This window comes from Danio rerio, chromosome 3 (assembly GCF_049306965.1).
Source record: "Danio rerio strain Tuebingen ecotype United States chromosome 3, GRCz12tu, whole genome shotgun sequence".
Taxonomy (NCBI): Eukaryota; Metazoa; Chordata; class Actinopteri; order Cypriniformes; family Danionidae; genus Danio; species Danio rerio.
The window spans coordinates 29,846,696-29,868,892 of NC_133178.1; the positions used below are offsets into that span (position 1 = coordinate 29,846,696).

The 22,197-nt window shown below is 36.8% G+C and overlaps 3 protein-coding genes across 3 annotated transcripts; 1 reads left to right on the plus strand and 2 right to left on the minus strand.

Annotated features, from left to right (window-relative positions):
- The first annotated feature begins 91 nt into the window (after positions 1-91).
- si:dkey-66i24.7 lies at positions 92-2,248 on the plus strand. Its single transcript, XM_693350.11, has 2 exons — positions 92-333; positions 1,439-2,248. Exons 1-2 carry the CDS (start codon positions 240-242, stop codon positions 2,050-2,052), a joined length of 708 nt encoding a protein of 235 aa, XP_698442.1. The 5' UTR covers positions 92-239; the 3' UTR covers positions 2,053-2,248.
- On the minus strand, positions 2,209-10,073 carry LOC569097 (uncharacterized). The gene is made up of 4 exons (XM_009299505.4): positions 10,021-10,073; positions 8,263-8,585; positions 7,669-7,909; positions 2,209-5,630 (listed from the first exon to the last, which is right to left on the minus strand). Exons 2-4 carry the CDS (start codon positions 8,560-8,562, stop codon positions 4,909-4,911), a joined length of 1,263 nt encoding a protein of 420 aa, XP_009297780.1. The 5' UTR covers positions 8,563-8,585; positions 10,021-10,073; the 3' UTR covers positions 2,209-4,908.
- An 829-nt stretch (positions 10,074-10,902) lies between these two features.
- Positions 10,903-20,880, minus strand: elob (elongin B). The gene is made up of 4 exons (NM_001142954.1): positions 20,800-20,880; positions 17,817-17,951; positions 12,431-12,539; positions 10,903-12,340 (listed from the first exon to the last, which is right to left on the minus strand). Exons 1-4 carry the CDS (start codon positions 20,800-20,802, stop codon positions 12,228-12,230), a joined length of 360 nt encoding a protein of 119 aa, NP_001136426.1. The 5' UTR covers positions 20,803-20,880; the 3' UTR covers positions 10,903-12,227.
- Positions 20,881-22,197: the final 1,317 nt, after the last annotated feature.

The window sequence follows — 22,197 nt, forward strand, 5'->3', positions numbered from 1 at the left end:
CGTGAAACGCTTGTAAAAATGATGACCTACATTTCCCACAATCCTCCCTCACACGCCATGTTAATTTCCGGAACACACACAACAACCCAACACCCTGCACAGCGCTGCCTGGTGCAGACGAGGTCGTTGTTATTATCATCGCTGTCGTCGACGCTCGAAAAGAACTCATCGCTGGTGTTGTTAAAATCCACGATTAGTCGCAATAAGACTTGGCCAGATACATAGAAAATAAAAGTAACATGGAGGTCATTGAGTCAATTGTTACAGAAGCCATTGAGGTGGAGGACTCAACTACTACGGTTACGACTTTGGAGACGGAAAAGTCAAAAGCAGGTGAGATGTGCAGCTGCAGCTCGTGAACTGGCCATCTCCAGCGAGGAGGACACGATGAGCCCTATGATGATGATGATGATGATGGATGAGATTGGCCTTCCCACCAGTTTACTCAAGTTACTTAAGGCAGCTGCTGGACCTCCAAAACAATAAATTTATTTTGATAAATATATAACTTATTATAAAATTCTATCATCAGTATTTCAAATGTGTAAAATAAAATAAATGCGTTTACAATTTTGCATGTTTATCTAATTGTTTTTAATTGATCATTTTGATGAATTTGAATAACTTAAAAAGTTAACTTTAAATAATTACAGTGCAAATATGATAGATGTTTTTAAAAACTAGATTCTAAACCAATGTAAAACTAAGCCAAAATTATCTGCAAGGAGACCTAAAAAATATGTCTGCAAAAACGAGTACATCCTTTTGAAAAATCTACATTTTTATACATTGTCAGTGAATAAAGGCAATAATTTCTGGTGCATTTAAACATAACGTAAGGAATTGAAAGATAATACAATTATAATAAAAATGTTTTTGCACAAAAACAATTACAAACTACAAATTTTCAACTAAATTTTATTTTTGTTTATATTTTTCAGTTTTTTTTCCTGATAAGTAATATTATTTACATTTTTAATATTAACAATTTTACATTTTCCTCCAACATATTGATTTGTGCGTAAAAATTTTTGGACTGTTATCTTGAGTTTTTCCTTACTAGATTAGTTCCAGTATGGGCTTTGTTACGGCCTAACCGAATGCTTAGGCACATTTGGTAATTAATCAGTTCATTATAAAAATCAATTCTACTAAAGAATTAAACTTCTTGCTTATTGGGTTATTACAGTTAAAAGCAATTTAAAACAATTTTTATAAAAGACAATTACCAAAACGTTAACATTAAAATGATATAAAATGATGACTTAAAAATACACTACATAACATAAAGTAGGGCTGTACAACATTCAATGTGCCATCATGGCCTCACTTGAAAATGGTTCAGTCTTTGATCACAGTTATTTTCTCTCAGACCTTTTTTTCTCTCTCAGACCTAAATATTTGATTTTCTTCTTCTCTTTATTAATAATTTATTTAGAGTTTGTCTGGACTCTCCAAGCCACATGGCACCTCGTCCACGTTCGTTTGGATATGGACACTGAGTTTGACCAGCCCGTGTGCAAAAAGAAGAAGCTGTGGGAGACTGTGGCGGAGAGGGTGACGGCCAAACTAAGAGCCGACGAAGGCACTGATGTTTCAGTCAAAGCCTTTGAATGCGACCTGAAGTGGAGAAACATGCTAGCGACGTACCGCAAGAATGCAGAGCGAGCCAAAAGACTGGGAACCAACAGCGTTCACTGGGAGTTCTTCAAGGAGATGCATGAAGTTCTGGGAAGGAGCTACGAGGAGGTTGAGGCTCAGCGCAAAGCAAAAATCAGTGCCTCCAAACTGGGAAAAGCAATAGCCAGTAAACGATTTACCCCAATACTGCCCACACCTACAACCTCAGCTCCACAGTTGCCCAACGCCAGGCCTCCTCAGGATCTGCTTCAGCTTTACCTGGAGCTGCAAGAGCGCAAACTGAACATGTGGGCACAGCAGAAAGCTCTGGAAGAGAGGAAGATCGAAGCCATTAATAATCTGGCGCGCGCCATTACTTGCCTTTCCCAGAACAATACCTTGCAAAAGTTTGAGTCGGAAGCTTCCCAATAATAATACCTGCCACCATCTCTTCACATTAGAAAAATGAAACGGATCTTTATATTTAGAGAACTGAATAAATTGTTTCCTTTATTATTCGCTTGCAAAAATTGCTGTGTAGTTTAAACTGTTGCATTTATGTAAAGTGCGTAAAGGACAAGTCGAATCCCGTATTTTTGTTTTTTAATAAAATTAAAAACTATACAAAGTGTCTCTGTCAATGTTTCAATGTTATCAAAAATCACAAAATTACACAGAATTTCTACAATTTTACCACATAATACTACTTCTGTTAAGAACTCACAGTGCAAGACTTTAAAGGAAACACTCCACTTTTTCTTTGGAAAAAGATTTGATTTGGCGGCTCCTGGATCTGTTAATCTTGATAACTGATCTCTGGCTAATTTGGTTCTTTAAACAAGTTTGTGATTCAGATTAAAATGTCTGGATGAACTGATTTGAGATCGCTGTCTGTGTTGTGAAGGACAGATCTATCAATCCTCAAAATCATGATCAGCAATGCAACGATTCGCTGACGACACAGCAGCACAATTACATCATCCGATTAATATTCAATTATCCATGTGAGCAAAATTATAGTAAATAAATTACATTTGTAGTAAACGGTTTGTTAAATATGATACGCAATAACTTTCCACCTTTGTTGTGGGTTGAAGGCTTAACACTCTCCTGTGTCAAGAGTATTTAGCAATTTATTTAGTTTTACATTAAGATTGGACTTTATTTATTATAGTAGCCTGGGCCTACAAGTTTCTTGATCAGCGTAAGGAATAACTGGCTGTTTAAATTCATTTTGATAATCATTTTTAAAAAAGTGCAACTTTTGCAAAGCATCAAGTCACTGTCATAATTGCTGTCAAAACATGTGCATGACTGCATTATTTATTATTCCTTAAACAAAACAGTCCAATATTGTGCACGTCTATTATCAGATAGAGTAAAGCTGGAACCTTAAAATAGTAGTCTATGTGTTTGTGTCTAAAAAGTCCATATTAATAAATGTTCTCTTTGAACCCCTTAAGAAGAACCGCCCTGTGACAGTCTTTAAATTGTTATTGTGCAGATTTCACAAGTTTATGTGTTTTTAAACTTTGGTCATGAAAATTAAAATGATTAAAATACATCAAGTGACAATTTCTGAGCATTTGTGCAATTTAGGATTCGAACTCAAGATATTTGCAGCACACTTATTTTATGCAAACGCACGGTCCACTAGGTTACATGAAATAGAGTTTTCCCTACCCTGTCAATCAAACGCAGATTTGCCAGGTCTCGAAATGCTACTTAAATGTCTGATGCTTTGAAACGCTTTTGTCACGTGACCTGGGTGCTTTGAATCATTTTAGTCATGTGACCTGGGTGTTTCAAATTACTTTAGTCACATGACCTGGGGCCTCATGTATCAACACTGCGTACGCACAAAAACTTTGCGTACGCCAGGTTTCACGCTCAGAATCGCTCACGTTTGGATTTACTAACAATGAACTGAACGTGGGAATGTGCGCAGCTTCACGGCAGCTTTCTGGCAGGCGTACGCACATTTTTTGTGCGTGTCTGTTTTATTTCCATTGGCAACTCCTAGAGGCAGTTGTGTTAAATTCCTCTCTACAAAGTGTCTGAGCCTTGCAATGGCAGCTGTATGAGACGGGTTCAGCAGGTATATAAGGTTTCCATACCATACATTTGACCAGCCAAACATTAAAGCACAATTTGCAGCAGTCGCCTGTTTTCCCAATGTAATCTGAGCGATCTACTGCACGCACATTGCTATAAAGACACTATCTGAAGATGAATTTGCATGCGTGAATCAGAAACATTTCCATTCAATAAATGTGCAAATAAAATATGATGCACAAACTTATTAATGGTTCCTACTTGTCTTTCTCGTGATAAATAGTTGGCAAAATCTGATATGTAGCAGGGGAAAAAAGAAGAAAGAGTTCATCAGACGCTGGATTCGAACCGAGTTCATGCTGGAACGTGTCAAAACATGTTGACATGCGTTTTACGAGCAACGCCACTGAGACTGTTAAGGGTAATGCAACATTTTACACCTATAAATCACACTATTTCTCTTTTAACTCCACAGTGCGATGTTCAGACCCAACTATGTTAACCGCATCAGCTAAACTCTCCCACTCTATTTTTTTCTTTTGTTGTTAATTCCGGAGGACAAACTTGCAAATAACACCGCTTTTCTCCGGTCTACCTCCGAAAGCAGCACCTCCAATTCACATTCTGTTGAAAGTTTCTCTTCTTGCTTGCTTTTGCCTTTGCTTTTTCGTTGGGTTTTGCCATTAGCATAGTCATTAGCATATTCATACGGGGGAGGAGGCAGGGAGGGGTTTTGTGCTCGTGCATGTTGCGCTCAGTTTCACGTTCATTCAGATGTACAAAAGAATATGCGTGAGATTCGGCGTACGCAGTGTTTCATACATCTGAATTTTTTTCTGCGTACGCACATTTACAGCTTGTGTGCAATGTTTTAGTATGATTTCCACGCAAGTCTTAGTACATGAGGCCCCTGGTCTTTCGGATCATGCTTCGGTGCAGTGTTTCCAAACATTAGCAATTCCTGATCTCGACACTGACAGTGTCAGATCCACGTCAGCCATCCCTCCTTTTTAGGAAACATGCATTAAACACTTCAATTCATATTTATAACGTTTGCAGTGACTTTTTTTTTTGTTTGTTTCTTAAATTTGTGAAGGTTTTGGTTGCAAGAACTTTTAATGAATGAACAAAATAAAAATAGTTTAAGAAGATGAAAGTCAGAAAGTGATCAAATGACAACAAATTTAATTTGGGTCAATTATTCCTTTAAATATGCAAATTAGTGTCAAAATCTTATAGTGTCCCTTCTTCTAGTGAGCTATAAAGAAGATTGGCCACAGTCTCCCTCATTTTCACCCCAGCAGCATCTTGGTTGAGCTCCTCCACATCTTTCACTGCGCTTTTCTCTATCAGTCCCTTCGTCACGTCCCCCATGTCCAGGAAAACATTGTGCAAAACACAAGCTGTCAGAACCACAGTCTTTGCCCTCTCAAAGTTCCCCATATCCAAATACCTCAGCTTCTGGAATCGCTCTTTCAGGTCTGCCACTGCCTGGTTGAATCGGCCCAAATGGTTCCCCAGCGCTCTGTTGTAGAGGTTTTCCTGTGGACTTCGGCCAGTTGAAAATGGAGTAAGTATTTGTTCAGTAAGTGGATGTCCAACTCCGGCTATCAGACAGGCTCCTGGAGGAAGCATCTCAGGGTGTTTCTGAAGCCTTTCAGTCAATGCTTTTCCTCTGTCACTTTCTGAGCCTTTGCTGATATGGCAGTAAATGAACCGTCCGTCACCGTTGCACACCAGCTCCAAGTTCAGCCATGAATCAGGATGCACTTCACTCTTGAGTTTTTTGGCATCCGGAGCGTCCGTTTCACTGTCTGGTTTTCCCGAGGGAAGGCGTATAGGAATGCGTGTGTCGCCCAGCACCCCGAGTACTCTAGGAAGACCTCTTTCTTCCAGACCCTCACTGCGACTGTGCCAGCTGGAGAAAGGGAGCAGATTTTGTATTGCCTCCTGTCCTGCATCGGGAAAGGAGGATGGCAAAGTTAAATGATTAAAGTCAGCATGAACCGGAAGCTACGACCATCTTTTTTCGAATTAAGACACAGTTCCTAGAGAAATTGAACATTAAATGAGACAAAAAGGGGGCGTTATTTGTTTTTCAACTGTTAGCTGATTGGATGTAGTAAATTGGGCTATCATTTCAGAGAGATTGGGAAAAAGGTTTGGGGAGAGGTATTACAACAGACTCCTCCTGCTCGCCATTTCTGTTTGTTGTCAAAACTGACAGTTGGAGGGGTGTGGTTAAGTATGTTAGCCCCACCCAATACCTCAGATAATCTGACAATCTAACTGAAAACAAACAGGAAGTGCATTTTCAGATTTCAATTAAAGATCAGAATGGCAGTCAATTTGTGGTTTCTTAATGACATTCACAGATAAATTGTCCACTACAAACCAAACAATGTGAGCTAACGAAACAAATATAGTTAGTTTTGGTTTCATGTGTACTTTAAAAGGGTCTATTCACACTTGCAGTATGCTTCTTTTGGTTGATTTGGTCTGAACTAAAGAAGAAAGGGATTTTGCTATTGCACACATAAATATCTGCGGCAAGAGATTTTTAACCCCTCTATTGAGAAACATTGCAAAAAAAAAAAAAAAAAAAAAAAAAAAAAAAAAAAAAAAAAAAACAAGTCCTGTGACATGTCTTATTTTCTACATATAGATGTCTCGGGAATGTCATGTTGTGCATTCATATTTTAGTAGAACCCCACCGAGGGCCGGATTAACCAATGGGACCTCAGAATTATAGCCCCAGCTTTGTTGCTGTGTTCCCGTAATTTTTCTGATGAGGCCTTCAGCAATTAACAAGCTTACAGGGGATTTATTGGCCGTTGGCTAAAAAGGGTCAGAAAAGACTATTGATGTATGGGACTTTGTCTGAGCTCAACAATAACTTTACAGTACACAGTTCATGGACCAGTTTCTTCCTCCGTTTCACAAGTGTAAGTAAGTGTGAATAAAATGGCTGCCTCCTTGTTTTCTCTCACTTGCAACTTATGTAATTAAATGTGTCTTCTTACTTGTAACCGCTTGTACTGTATCTGGTTAACTCTTTATATTTTCATATTGTGCCTAAATCCATGCTGAAAACATGAAGCATGCCATTTTATTTACAGATCTAAATACATTCCACTGCTGTTTGTCAGTGCTGTGGCCACCATCAGTTGTTCCTAAACACGCGTGGCGGTCAGGTTTCAAAATAGGTCAGCTTTTGCCAATGTGTGGATTATTACTGAATGCGTGCCACTGTTTTTACTTCTGGTTAAGAATAGAGTCATATACTGATGTTAAACTGCATTGCTTTAATGCACTCCTGCATTGGGCTCACACATACACTGCACTTAAAATCAACAATGTTTATAAGCCGTGGTGGGCATTTCTCTCGGTCTCACGTTGAACGCAGTCGACCAATCGCATCAGACTGGGTCATCAGACCAATCTGCGTTAAAAATAAATGTATATTATAAGACAATAAAAGTTTTTTTTTGATCTTGCATGCATATCAGACTGTTATTGGAGACCCCCAAAACCAAAATGTGACGTTTTTAATGCATAATAAGGGCTCTTTAATACATTCACAAATATAATAGTTTTTGGTATTTTTTGATTGTGATTTAATTTTTTAAATTTTGTCAGCTTCGTTCATTTTTTATGAAACATTACTAGTCTTGACAACTAGTAAAAAATCCTCTTATGTATTTTATTTGTTTTTAGCATTAATAATAGTGGTATAATAAAAACTAAACACAAATAGCTTTAACTTTGTATTTATAGCATGATAATTATAGAAATCAAAGCAGAATGTTGAGACTGTTCATGTTTTTATATCAAAAATATGTAAGGAAAATGTCACTGAGAGAACTAATCTAAAATGAAATAAGTTCTAAAAATACATGATCTCTTTATCAAACTGCTTTTACCCTGGTCTTTACAATTAAATAGCCTTAGATTTTGACTTGTGTTAATGTATCATCTCGTATTAACTCATACCTGTAGGCCACTGAATGATGCGATTCTGCTGTGCGATCACTTGATCACAGAAAGAAAAGAAGATCCTGTGAATATTTCCCTTCTCCAGATGGAAACTGGAGGACACGCTCCGATAGCTGACACGTTTGGACAGGAGGGTGAGGGACAGCAGGACAGTGTGAGACATGGACAGCCGAGCTCTTCCAGACATGCGGTTTTTGCTGTAGCCCATGTTGGAGCTCTGCAAAAAATTGGTAACATACTGCAAGAAAAAAACAAGAAAATAATTTTGTTAAGCCATAGTTTTTCTTTTATATCTACTGCCATACTAGTATACTAGGTATTTTAAAAAGAAAAAAAGTAATAACATACAGCAGTAATTATAAAACAACAACTAACAATCAACTCACATCATTATGAAAACATTTAAAAAAAAAGTTTTTTTAATATCTGACAATATAAAAATATGAATTAATTTGAAAAACATCCCTCAGACAACCAGTAAAATGAGAAATGAATGAGTGAAATTGCTTACTTTTGTTTAAAAAATGACATTGCAACAGAATTCGCTTTATATTAAACTGTCAAAACGTTGGCATCTAGATTATGACTGACCTGAACGGTGGGATTTGCCTCCATGACTTCAGTAGCATGTGAACGCTGTAAGGCAGACTCTTGAACGGGCTGCTTGGGCTCTGACTGCTTTGGAGTCTGTGTCTGATCTGCTGAGTCCTTCTGTTGAGCTGAGTTTATCTGCTCCTGTACCTGCGCCACTAGGTCAGCCTCTATCATCTCCTCCACAGCACGGTCCAGCCGCTGGTCCAGCTCCCAGTTAGACAGCGGCTCCCATTCAGCCTGGATCGCGTCCATGATCACCCGTCCTGCAGCTGCCACATTCTGCTGAAGAAGCTCCATCTGGGTGGCTTTTTTTTTCTTTCCTTTTTTTTAATTAAAGCAAAACACTGCAGGTAAAACAGTGTGGTGAATAAAACAAAAAGTAGTATTCGTCACCATACTTTCCAAGTATCGAGCCAGATCAGTCTTAAAGATAATATATTTACAAAATAAAATTCATACATTTACAAGATAATTCATAAATACACAAAACAAGATTCATAAATATGCAAATCCAACTCATAACTACAAAACATGATTTATAAATACACAAATCAAATTTGTAACTTTAAACACGGATCATAAATACACAAATCCAATTCTTAACTTCAAAACACGATTCATAAATACACAAATCCAATTCTTAGCTTCAAAACACGATTCATAAATACACAAATCCAATTCTTAACTTCAAAACAAGATTAATAAATACACAAATCCAATTCTTAACTTCCCAACACGATTCATAAATACACAAATCCAATTCTTAACTTCCCAACACGATTCATAAATACACAAATCCAATTCTTAGCTTCAAAACACGATTCATAAATACACAAATCCAATTCTTAACTTCAAAACACGATTCACAAATACACAAATCCAATTCTTAACTTCAAAACACGATTCATAAATACACAAATCCAATTCTTAACTTCAAAACACGATTCATAAATACACAAATCCAATTCTTAACTTCAAAACACGATTCATAAATACACAAATCCAATTCATTTGGTGAAAATATTTTTACTTGTGAATTCACGAATTGTGTGTTGTATTTATGAATAGTGTTTTAAAATTAACAAATTGAATTTTGTAAAAGTGAATTGTGCTGTGCGTGTATGAATTTGTTTTTGTAAATGTATTATTTTTGAGACTGATCTGGCTCCATACTATGTTGTCTGATACAAAAACAATTGCAAAAGTTTTTTTTTATTTTGTATTACACACAATCTAACATGTTTAAATGTGCAAAAAGGCCAATTATTTACATATATGTACTACAAAATATGAACAACACATAACATAAATAGAGACTATCAAGGGCTTTTACTGAGTTAATGAGGGGGTTTACATTAAACCGAAAAAACAAACTTGAAAGACAAACAAAATATCTAATTTGACGTGTGTGAACAAAATGCTTTTTCTAGTCTGTCATGAGTTTTTCTTTCAAGACTAGGTAAACACAAGTATCTTTAAAAACATATATTAAACACTGCTAAGGGTATTGTAACGATACATTCAAAGAAATAACTAATAAATATCCTTATAAATGGCTAAAGCAATGATGAGGGTAAAGTTAGTAAACACTATTGCTGTAACTTGCAACGTGCAGAATCAATGGACCAATATGGTTAGCTTAACCTGTAACTCAGTAAACAGTTAATGCATGAAGCGTAACTTAAATCACTAACTGGTACAAATGCATTAATAACCTGAATTCAAAACAAACATTAGATATTGGAGATGACAGACCTTTACAACTGACGAGCGTCTTTCCATTAGCTTCTGTTGCTACCACAAATGGTGGTCCTCATGCGCATGCGCGTTCACACATCGATGATTGGTGCTTCATGACATCAATACATCTGCATGTCACAAACTCACAAACAGCTACACTAGTCCACTGACCTTTTTTTTTTTTTTTTTTTTTTTAAGAAAGGTACGTTCGGATACCTTTTTCAGGAAAGTTTTAAGTAGGTTATTTTTACAGGTATTTGTGTGTACTTATTATAAATTCATTTTAATTTGCTTTCCATCTTGTCATAATCATAACAGAAAATATGAAAAATAAGTCCTTGGTATAACAATGTAATATTGATTGCACTATTTTGATTTTATTTAATTTTGTTAAGCTACTAATAAAAAACACTTATGTGCAGCATTTTATATCACATAGCAATACTTCCAAAGCACGTCAGAAAGATTACGCACATATTAATAAAACACTATGAAATAACTCCCTCCTTTCTCCCTCCGATATCAGTCATTTAGGTTTTCATTAGGTTAACTTAAAAGACCCAGAATATCAAATCTTTATTTGAGAAATATTAATATCTCTAAATATAGAAAATATATAATATTCTGCTACATGGTTTAAGTCTGCATGTCGAAATGCTAATAAATAAAATTTTAAAGCATTTAATTTTCAAATAGCAAGTTGAAACCTCCTGTAATTTTCCCATTAGTTATTATTTTCTAAAATTTCCCACAAATTTTGTTCCAGTACTGGTTGTTATTCTATCAGATATACTGTAATAATGTCTACACAATAGCAAAAAATAAAAAAAAATAAAAATAAATAATAAAAATTTTAAAGGTGGCAACATCATTAATAAACAGACACTGAACATTAAACAAGGGAGTGGAAAAGGGCTGATTTTAATTTATTTAAATGCAGTTACAGATACTGCAGAATGGTTTTATTTTCAGTTTGTAACTTTCTGTTTGTTATTTTTGTAAGAGCACTGTGAAGGAACACTGCCATCACCGAGAAGGACAAGAGTGAGTTTGCAAAAACATTAGGAGTTTGTTTCTTTTTTTTTTCCCTTGGGATGAACACAATGTCAGCTTTTGTGTTAAACATTCACTTTTTTAAGCAACTGTGCCCAAAGGCTTCATTCTTATTGATCTTAATATTTTATACATGATTCTTTCCACCATTTTAAAATGCCACACACACGCACACAAAGAAAAAAAAAAAAGACAAAAGCATTTACACTCTTCTTTGATTGAAACATAAAACCAGAGAACTGAATGTGAATACTTGAGCCTCCAAACTAAAGATTCAAAAACAAGACACTAACTCCAACACAAAATGATAAAGAAATGCAACACACACTCCAAGAAGCGACAATGCATGTGGAAAAATGTATTTACAATGAAACCACTGTATGTCAGAATTCACCATAACCATGTGCTGTGTATTATAATTTGCAGGTATAACCTGATGGCATCCATGCCCATTCTGAAGTTCAGTCAGTTCCATGTGCATTTACACTATAGAGTAAGTCGGTAACATAAAACGATTCAGCCTACGGCCTTTTTGCACCCCAATAAAATTATGAAGGATCTAAATAAGAATAATTATAATATCAATACTCATTACACACAACAGCGTACTGTAAATGCGATCAGTAAAGTGGGCCTTTGTAAAACCTTACAGCCACTAACACAAACCCACCCCAGCCCCTAACAGATCGAAACACACAAAAAGCACAAAAGGTCGAACTCTCCAAACATAACATTTGCGTGAATTAAATAAGAAGCACAGGTTTAAATACTTGGGTCTGACAAATGAGCAAAAATTCATCCAGAAATGAGGGGAAATGTTACCAGAAATCAAAATGTGCCTGCGCGTGAAGGGGAGAGGGCGTTGTGATTGGTGTATGAACCTGTAGATGAGCAGACACTAAATATAGGAAGGGTTTTGCGACAATACGGTGAGAGTTAAGCTGCTAGTGCTTGATGGGACATGAGGAGTAACAGGGAGAGCGATTCAAATTCTCAGCAAAGTTTCAATATCACACGAGACCACTCTCACTCATGCTTATTCCCCCCTCTTGCTGTAACTCGATACACACCGCCATCTTAAAACACGCACATTGTTTTGGACACTCTTTACCCCTGCTGTCCATCCCCCACCCTCCCTCCCCCCCAACCCTTTATCGTTGGTTCGTCCTTCACTGCACGGCTTGTTCGTTGGCGGTGCTGCCCGAGTCTTGAGGCTTCATAACATCAGGAAGCTCAGGAGGGCTGGAGAAGGCCTCTATTCTTAGAGGCTCAAAAGCATCATCTGGGAGGAACAACAAAAAAAAACACACTGTGAGCAAATGTGGACCACCAAATATTGCACAGAAGATTAACTCAAACGAGAAACTCTTACCGCTGATGCGAAAAGCCAGTCCTACTGTGGCTGGAGCCTGAGGTCTGGCTGTCTGGTTTGTGAATCCACAGTCTCCAAGAGTCTTACTATCTTCTAACAGCATGTCATCCTGGGGAACACGAAGAGATCATTTAATAAGCCGAATTATATATTATGAACCACTTTAACTGATTCTTAAGTTCGTGCATCAACTGCAGATTCCTGTTATACAGTTCACCTTCCCACCAATTTTGCTTTGTCCAACATATAGCTGTCTGTGAATTTAAAAGGTCTGCAAACTATCAAAGTACAAGACAAATAAAGTCATTGTCTCTCAGAAGACTATAATCTATTATCATACTGCTGAAATGAGTCACCATCAAAAGCAGTTTCACTTCCATAACTGATCTACACAGGTCTATAAATAATGTACCAGGGCGCGTGTCCATCAAAGAATTTGGTCACTGAGAGGGAAGTATTTATTTTAAGTTGTTTTCAATGAGAGTCTTTAAGAACGACACCAGTGCGGTGACAAATAATTGTTTTGTGTAAATCGATGGGTGATCGCATTAAAGACATGTCACTGGTCACTCTAGCAGATATTAGCTCCAACTTGCCTCAACACACCTGCACAGATAGAAAGCTAATGGCCCGTTTCCACTAAGTGGTGTGGTATGGTACCATTTCCATTGTCAAAAGGTACCTTAAAGCGAACCATACCACTTTTTGGGTGCCCAAAGGGCGGAGCTAGACGCACAACTGAACGCTATTGGTTTACAGAGATAAGTCACTCGCTCATGTACAAGCCAGAATAAAAACAAAGGAATCGCCCTGTTTTAAATACACAGCCGAGATGTTATACACATACATATATATATATATATATATATATATATATATATACATATATATATATATATATATATACATATATATATATATATATATATATATATATATATATATATATATATAGATGTGTGTGTGTGTGTGTGTGTGTGTGTATATAAATAAATAATAACGAGCCATAGTTGACCCGAGCTCAAACAAACCTTGTCATCGTCTCGATGAACAGCCACAAAGCCATAAAAAAGCAGAACCAGAAATCAGCCCCGTAGTTTTTTTACAAGATCGTCTAAGGCGTGAGCGGTTTCAATTTCTGGCTTGCGCTAGTGTCAGCGTTTATATTTGAAATAACAAACTTTTTGAGCTGATGATAATAACGTGCGTGTAATAATTGAAGCACTTCTGACATCCGATTCTGTCAGAAACTAACAAACGTGAGACTGATGTGCGAAAAAAAACAAAAAAGAAGATGGAAAAAACGAAGGAGCAAATGATACTTTCAGCAATCTAAAACATGAACAAATTGCCTATTTCAATTATTATCATCCCCTTTTGAACTATTATGAACTGGCCAGGTTTTAGCCCGAACCCGACCGCTCCCGCTTATATTAGGAATTTGTTGTCCCGCTGCCCGACCCGCCCCGTTTTCTGCCCGCCTCGCCCGATTCCGCTAAAGAGCGGGGGAGAGCAAAACCGAAAATCACCCAGCTATACAGTCCAGATAGCCAAGCTGTCTGTATAAACACACACACAGCACCAAGCACAAACACAGACAAAGCTCTCTCTCTCTCTCTCTCATACGAGCGCGCGCGCACTAACACACACACAAGCACCAAGCAGACACACAGGCGTTTGCTGATATATCAACTCAAAGGCTTGTAATACCATGTATCAAGTACCAATGTAATACCAAAAGGTTTTATATAAAGGTATATAAATACTGAGTTGCACCAGCTCCGGGCCGCAGCGCACATTACTCTCGGGCCGATTCAGGCGCGGATGCGGCAGCGTCGGCTCGCTTACGGCCGCCGCATCTGGCCCCATAGATTCGAGAATCTAGCCGGAACTGGCCCGAGTGTTTTTTGCTATCTGGGAAAGCTCTCTCGCGCGCGCACTAATGCCTAGTTCAGACTGCGTGATTTTAACCCTGATTTTGGCTTGCCGACAGGTTTTGAGAAATCGCCGACAAATGCCTGAAATCACAGGCAAATCGCTGCTCGTGCACGTGAGTGACAATCACACAGTATGAACGATCAAAGACGCGATCTGAGAGAATCGCCGATGAGTCGCCGATGCCTGCGAGATATTTGGCATGCTAAATATCTGGAGCTGTCGGCGATTCAAATCATACCGTATGAATTGAGTTTTGACTGAAAATAACATCAGCCATCGCCTACAGCCAATGAGAGAGCAGCTTTCACTTGTGTGTGCGTGTGTGTATAACTGCTGCAGGTCAGCGGGAGGCTGGGGGAGAAGTTAAAAGCGCTCTTTTTCGGTTTATTTGGACCCACGAAATGGAGGAAAAACTGGAGGAGGTTTGACAGGACTCCGGAGCATCCGTGTCTGTTTGACGTTTCATACAGAAAGAAATTAGTTTATTATCAACGTTGAGGAGAAATGGCTAATTCCCTTTAAACCCAGGTGAGCAAACATGTACATGTTCTACCCCATTAAAGGCTTCTTTCTCATTATGTAGTTAATAACAAAAGATATACTACATGTTTTTGGCTGTGAGACGTAGTTTGGACGAAGTTGTCGGCGATTCTCCCTATAGTAAAGTCATGCAATGTGAATGTCCATGTCGCCGAACCATCTTGCAGTGTAAACAAAGCAGCGACGAAACGCTAGCCCAGATAGTCATGCAGTGTGAAAACATCTGTGACACGACTAGTTTGAAAATCATGCAGTCTGAACTCGGCATAACATATACACACACACACACAAGCACCAAGCACACACACAGGCAAAGCTTTCTCTCTCTCATTCGCACAGCAATATCCGCGATATTGCTAGACAGCCCGCTCACGTCCCAAATTAAACCCCTTACCGACCGCTCCCGCGATTTATACAGGAATTTATCAGGACAGCCGCAGGAATGCAGACCTCTACTTAGAATGACAGAATTACTTTTTAACAGGGGTTACATGTCCTGGTGAAGAATATTTCGTGTTGTTTTTTTAACCCAAATAAGGAATAAATCTATGCTGTGTGTAGTTTTACTGTAATTGGTAAGATATCGGAGACTACTGTAAGGGGCTGTGTGTGTTCAAATATGTTGCATTTATTTATTTTATGTAATAGCAGACGTTACAGCAGGTCATTTCGCATTATTGTTCTGCTGTTATAATCAAATGTTGTTCGTAAAAAAAGGTTAGTGATGAACATTTATACACAAGTATTTATGTGTATAAAGTCTCTGTATTGTTAGAATTGCTTCTCATATGATATGCGAGCGACCCGTACAGCTTTACTGTAGACATTTCCTCCAGTGAGACTGACGTCGACTGAAACATTGCCGTACACCACGTTCACCAATAGAGTACCCTTGGTACCTTTTTAAGCAGTGGAAACGCAAGCCTGTAAAAGGTGACCCGTACCGTACTGTACCACTGAGTGGAAACAGGCCATTAGTAAGAGCTTGATTAGCTAGCCCAGGTGTGACTAAACCTTGCATGACTCTCCAAGACCATGTCCAGGCATCCCTGCTCTAGAAAAAGAAGCCTTCTAGTAATCAATTGCTATAGCCTTACAATGCTCAGGGGAGGGGCTTGGCCCAGACGTGTGTTATGACAGTTTTTGCAGCTTCATTATTATGAACCCTCTGGGGTCAGCATATGTGTTGGGATTTCAGTGAATACTTGACTCACAACCATGAGAAATACATCTATGTAAAGCTTGATAATTCTACTTCTAATGAACTGACTTCACTTGAAAACAGATGCTTTTTGGTTTTGTAAGCTGTATAAAAAAGAACGTGAGGATATAGGCTGTCCTGTTTGACCTCATGAACTCTTATCTCTGCTGTAAAAAAGCAAATCACATGACAGCAACTAATTGAATGCCCACAAACTTGTAATCAAGTAGGCTAATGTAAATTGTAGAGGTCATTAGCCATCAGGAATAAGTCCAGCAAAATCAGGCAAGGCATTACATAGTTTGACTGACAGGATGAGATCTGATTGCGTCCTTCAGAAAGGGCCATCAATAAGGTTTGTGTCAAGATCTTGTTTCCTTCGGGTATGCATGCGGATTAGCTTGGGTAATCTGAGGAAAATTGTATTTTTGTTTGATTTGAATGTTTAGAAAGACAATTTACGAGTTAGTTAAACTTTGACATTTTTGAAAGAGATGGGAGCTGCGCTAGCATGGCCAAGAGACTTCCCAAAGATGGCCTACAAGTGTAATGACTTACAACTGTGCAAAAATACTTTGTTAAACACATACTATTACTGTAGGAAAAGGCATGCACATTTCCAAAGGCATCTGATTTGCTACTTGTTCATAAGCTCATCAAAAATATGTGTGAGTGGTTATTTTTTTAACTACCCACTGAGAAATATTCTGCTTAACTTGTGATGGCAGTTCAATTTGATAAACTAGTCAACTGATTTTGCCAACATTTTATCATCTGACTCAATTCTATAGGGTAATTTCATAGGTACTGTACATATTGCAGCCTCTGAAGCGGGATTTCAGGTATTGTATTGGGCATTTTTTATCTGATATGCAAGTAGTAGACCAATCACAACAAACTGTGCCACCTGACTGATCAAAGTAGAAGTAGACTCTGTGAGTCTACTCTGCTGTAATTGACCAGATGGCCAAGTCTTTTCTGATTCGTCTTACAGTTTTAGAACATTCATTCAAACTTTTAAACACTCCATAAAAGAATGGGTTTAGAACACATCTTCAAATGCACCATTTAGGAAGCTTTGAGAGATGAGATAATGTGAAATGTTTATTTTGAAAAAAATACAACACGTTTTTGATCTTCGAGAGATGTAAACGTATTGTAGGAGTCCAACAAATTAAATTATGAAGCGTTAATAATAATAATAATAATAATAATAATAACAATAGGGAGACTTTAATGCATTTAGGTTTGTTTCATTAATTAGCACACAATACATCGAAATGACAGCGATTGCGATGCCTTTGTTACACCATCTGCTCTCTCTGGCCAAGATGAGATTGAAGCAGACCCTCCACACAAACATAACAGATAGTGATGTGTTGAAAAGGCATTAATAAAAACTTTATTTGGTGTTTACCTGACAACCACAGTCATTTTTAAAGAATAAGTTTAAAAGATGTTGGATTTAAAAGCCACTAAACACCCAACTGTGGTGACACTGTGAGATGGCGCAAACTCATTATATAGTCAATAATCTGCATCTAAGTCCTTTACATTGTTTGATGTGATTTACTGAAAAGATTAATTGAATTACAATAACAGAATTTCTAAAAAAAGAAATAAAATGGAATGTTGGAAGGTTGTATTAAGAGTTGTAGCATTTATTACAAACATAAATAAGTTATACTAATAATTTACTTCGCTAACCTTATAGAGCCTCTGATCTTCCGGTGCTCGCTTCAGAATGCCCTCCACAATCCGCTTCAGCTCATAGACTGTGGTAGACTCCTTAGCATCTGTAAAGATGGTTGTCTTGTGACGTCTGATCATCAAAAAGACATCCTGGAGAGAGAAAAAAAACAAGCTAGTTACTCAACTTTTATTTCAATCTCATTATAAACTCATCTTTGAGATTTACATGTTCAATGCTCCAAATATAAAAAGTGTCTCATTTTAAGTTTATAATATATCTTTTAGACAGCAATGTGACTATTAAAATAAAATAAAATCGATAATTATTAATTTCCACATGTACAGTTTTCAAAGATTCCCAAAATTATGTTTAGCAGAGTAAGGGAACTTTCACAGTATGTCTGATAATATTTTTTTCTTCTGGAGAAAGTATTATTTGTTCTATCTTGGCTAGAATAAAAGCGGTTTTTAATTTAAAAAAAAAACATTTAAGGTCGATATTATTACCCACCTTAAAAATTTTTTGTCAATTGTATAACAGTGGTTTGTTCTGTAGACTGACTTTCCTAATTACCCAACTTACCTAGTTAACCTAATTAACCCTTTAAAACGCACTTTAAGCTAAATACTAGTATGTTAAAAATATCAAGTAAAATAATATTTACTGTAAACATAGCAAAGATAAAATAAATCAGTTATTAGAAATGAGTTATTAAAAATGTTATGTTTATAAATGTGTTAAAAAAATTCTGTTAAACAAAAATTAGGAAAAAATAGAAAATAATTTAACAGAAGGGCTAATAACTGTGACTCCAACTGCAAATGAATTAATCTACTGTGGTATAAAATATAAACAAATTACCCAATACTGTACTAAGTTTTCATCAACAATCCATCAGCTTACTGTAGTTATAAAAAAAACATATAAAACTCATATTTTATAACATTTAATCAGTTAACTAGCGTTAATACTACAGTATGATGTAGCATTAAAGTGATGCAAATAGAGAAATATTTGCAGTATCATAATTCATTAGTACTGTTACAAGATTAGTCACAATTGATAGCATACAAAAGAAGTTTGCATTTACTTTAATTAAAAAAAAATTATATTGCATTTTATTGATGTGTGTGTGTGTGTGTGTGTGTGTGTGTACTAGGCATGGACCAGTATAAGATTCTGACATTATGATAAAAATATCACAATTTGATAGTATTGTGATCACTGCTCTAAAATATATTCTTTTTAAATTTGTAGGTAAAAATCCAAAAAAGAGGCAGTTTTAAAACATTCCTTGAAAACGATTATCATTCCATGCCTAGTGTGTACTGTGTATATTTATTATGCATATATACAGTGCTCAGCATAAATGACTACAGCCCATTTTGAAAATAAACGTTTTTATCAATTTCTCAGTGAATATGGATAATATATGGATAATATATTGGTGCATTTTAACAAAACAGATTTATTAAACAGATATATTAATTAAAATAACATTTTAGTCACAGAACATTTTTAGAAATGGAAAGATAATACAATTAAATTCATGCAAAATAAGCTTTTTTTTTGTTGCTATATTTAAAAATTGTATTCAATATTTTTCTCTAACATAGAAATTTGGCCTACTAAGTTTTGAACCATTATTCTAAGTTTTGTTAGATAAACTCCAGATTTGGCTTCAATACTGACTAATCTAATGTATATGCACAAATAGAACATTGTAAAGCATACTATAGAAAATATTTGTGAGGGGTGTACTCTTACATGCTAAGCAATGTACCTAGACATGTATAAACATGTTAATTTATATAAAGTATTTATTTAGCAACATTTTTTATATTTAATGTACATATATGTATTGTATGTGTGCTTTAACATTTACATAATATACACTCGCATTTGTAATATTGAAATAAAAAATACAAATTTATTTTGTACGCAGTTTGTCACGATTAATAGTTAAACGTTGCCAACTTGTACTACACTTTACTACAGCATGGTTCAAAAACACTATAGTATTTCTATAAATTACTGTAGTATTTTACGTGAGTTAAGCTGATGCTTTTATTCAAAATGGCTTACAATTGAGAATAAATAGTAAAAAAAACGTTGTTTTCGAAATTTACAAGTAAAACCACCGCTGTTTTCTCCAATAAAAGAATGAAAAGAAAAGCAGATGGCGAACAGCTGCAACGAGCCAACTAAGCTAAACAATTGCAAATGAAACGCCGACAGCTGCAATTGTTTGAAGTTGTTGTTTACTTTATCGTTAGTAATTGGCAACACCTAGGAAATGCGGCGCGTTGCTGTGCGGTTTGTTTACTGACAGATAAATAAGCTGCATTACGAAGGGCTACATTTTTCTGTTAAACTCACTGCAAAGGAGGATAAACCAAGTATTATCGACGTCGGGTTATCGCAAGTTACGTTATCTTTTCAAAAATGGACGCGAAAACTGACGCTAGTGACGACGGCAGGCTACAAACATATCGACCAGCGCTCGATAAGCTATTAAATATTACTGTTCATACTCGTTTATAACGTAGATTAAATGACTATGTGGAAACTAGAAAGGCAGAGCTCAGAATGATCAATGACAGGACCAGCCCGTTCCTACATTATGGAGCTGTCATGAAATCAACACCGCGATTAACAGCCCTGTTTCGGCCACAGCGTCGTGCAGCCCATAAACACACAAACAAAACAAACCCGATTGTCCATCGATTCTTAACATTCTCTAACTAGACAGGCCGTCGGGCGCCTTTCGCTGACAATCTAATTAGTAACCTAGTAAATTGGGCGGATTTAGCTTGGGAATGTTAGCCGGGTTGCTAAAAATATTGCGAAACAAAGAGCTCTGAATAAAGGCTGCGCTTACACACGGTAGCCACTTCAATCTGCATCTAGTTTGTTTACAATCCTTCACAACTACATTTTTAAACTCCAAAACGACGAAATATGTTTGATCTTGGTTACGTTAGCTTCCTCACTCACCATTTCTCTACGTCTGTTTCGCTGACTTCTTCCACTATCCCACGCTGCACTGCGGAAATCAAAGCGCTCGATCCAGTCCTCCACGATCCCAGATGTCTTTGCGCGAGCAGCGTGAACTCTTTCCTGTGCAGGAGACGGTCGCGCCCTAGTGGCCTCGCATAATTCTTTTAACTATCACTTGTTGCTCATAAACAATTTGTTATATTACGCGTATTTTGATGTACATTTTCTTTTATTCTAGTCGAACTAACTCTTGAAATGACAATGAAAAGTACCGAATGGGTTTCGTGGGGATTTCTGGAATGGCCCAAAATGTTTATTGGAACAGGATGTGCTCATATTTTTAGATAATTTATTGGAGATTATAGGGTAGTGGTTTGTAACCAAGGACCCACTTGTCCACAGGGGGCTTTAAAATGGTTAGTCTGATTGAAAACAAAATATGCTAAAAAGTATAGACTGAAGATGGGGTCATATTTTATATTTAAATGAATCCCCTGGAACGTTACACCTCTTTAAGAACACCTGGATATAAACCCTGGTTTCACAGGTGAGGCTCAGGGCTAGACTAATCTAAACAGCATGTTTAAGCCATCTCAAACATGATGTTCTGAGGGGCAAAACAAACTATATAAATATATGTAATATAAATAATGAAATATTTGATTAAGATTTCATTCAGGGGTCGCCACAGTGAAATTAACCACCAACTATTCCAGCATATGTTTTACACAGCAGCATATGTTTCACACATCCAGCCGCAACCCAGTACAGTGAAATATCCTTTCACACTCATTCACACACATACTCTACGGCCAATTTAGTTTATTCAGTTCACCTATAGCGCATGTCTTTGAACATGTAAACTTCACACAGAAATGCCAACTGACCAAGCCAAGACTTGAATCAGTGACCTTCTTGCTGTGAGACGACAGTGCTAACCACTGAGCCACAATGTCACCAAGATCAATATTTATATAAAAGATTAAATACTTCACAAAGATAAAAAAAAAAATGATAATAAGTCACTCTCAAGTGCTTCCAAAGCTTTGAGGGCTTTTATTTTTTAACACAAAATAACTTATTTTGATGATTAATGGACACTGTTAGCCACTGTTATCCCGATAGAAATGGCTACTAAAATATTTAAATAATATTTTTTTAGTAAGGTTGTTCCAGAAGATATGGTGTGGGGCAGGAAATACAAATGAATATGAAACGCACAAAGACACACCCTTAAAAGTAGTACAAACTATTTATTCTGAACAAGGCCTTGCTGGACAAAACTGAAACTGATTATAAAAAGTGTATTTGGGGGCAAAGGGCTGGTAAACGTGCACACTTCATTTCAGAACCTCACAATAACCTTCAAGTTTGCCTACAACTTCTAGTAGGAAT

Excerpts from the sequence above, each read along its gene's own strand:
- si:dkey-66i24.7 (XM_693350.11), top strand. The coding sequence starts at position 240 with ATGGAGGTCATTGAGTCAATTGTTACAGAAGCCATTGAGGTGGAGGAC. Across the intron at positions 334-1,438 it reads GACGGAAAAGTCAAAAGCAG|AGTTTGTCTGGACTCTCCAA; the intron begins GTGAGATGTGCA and ends TAATTTATTTAG.
- LOC569097 (XM_009299505.4), bottom strand. The coding sequence starts at position 8,562 with ATGGAGCTTCTTCAGCAGAATGTGGCAGCTGCAGGACGGGTGATCATG. Across the intron at positions 7,910-8,262 it reads AGGCAAATCCCACCGTTCAG|TATGTTACCAATTTTTTGCA; the intron begins GTCAGTCATAAT and ends TTTTTCTTGCAG. Across the intron at positions 5,631-7,668 it reads CATCATTCAGTGGCCTACAG|GACAGGAGGCAATACAAAAT; the intron begins GTATGAGTTAAT and ends TTCCCGATGCAG.
- elob (NM_001142954.1), bottom strand. Across the intron at positions 12,540-17,816 it reads AAGATCAGAGGCTCTATAAG|GATGACATGCTGTTAGAAGA; the intron begins GTTAGCGAAGTA and ends CGTGTTCCCCAG. Across the intron at positions 12,341-12,430 it reads ACTGGCTTTTCGCATCAGCG|ATGATGCTTTTGAGCCTCTA; the intron begins GTAAGAGTTTCT and ends TGTTCCTCCCAG.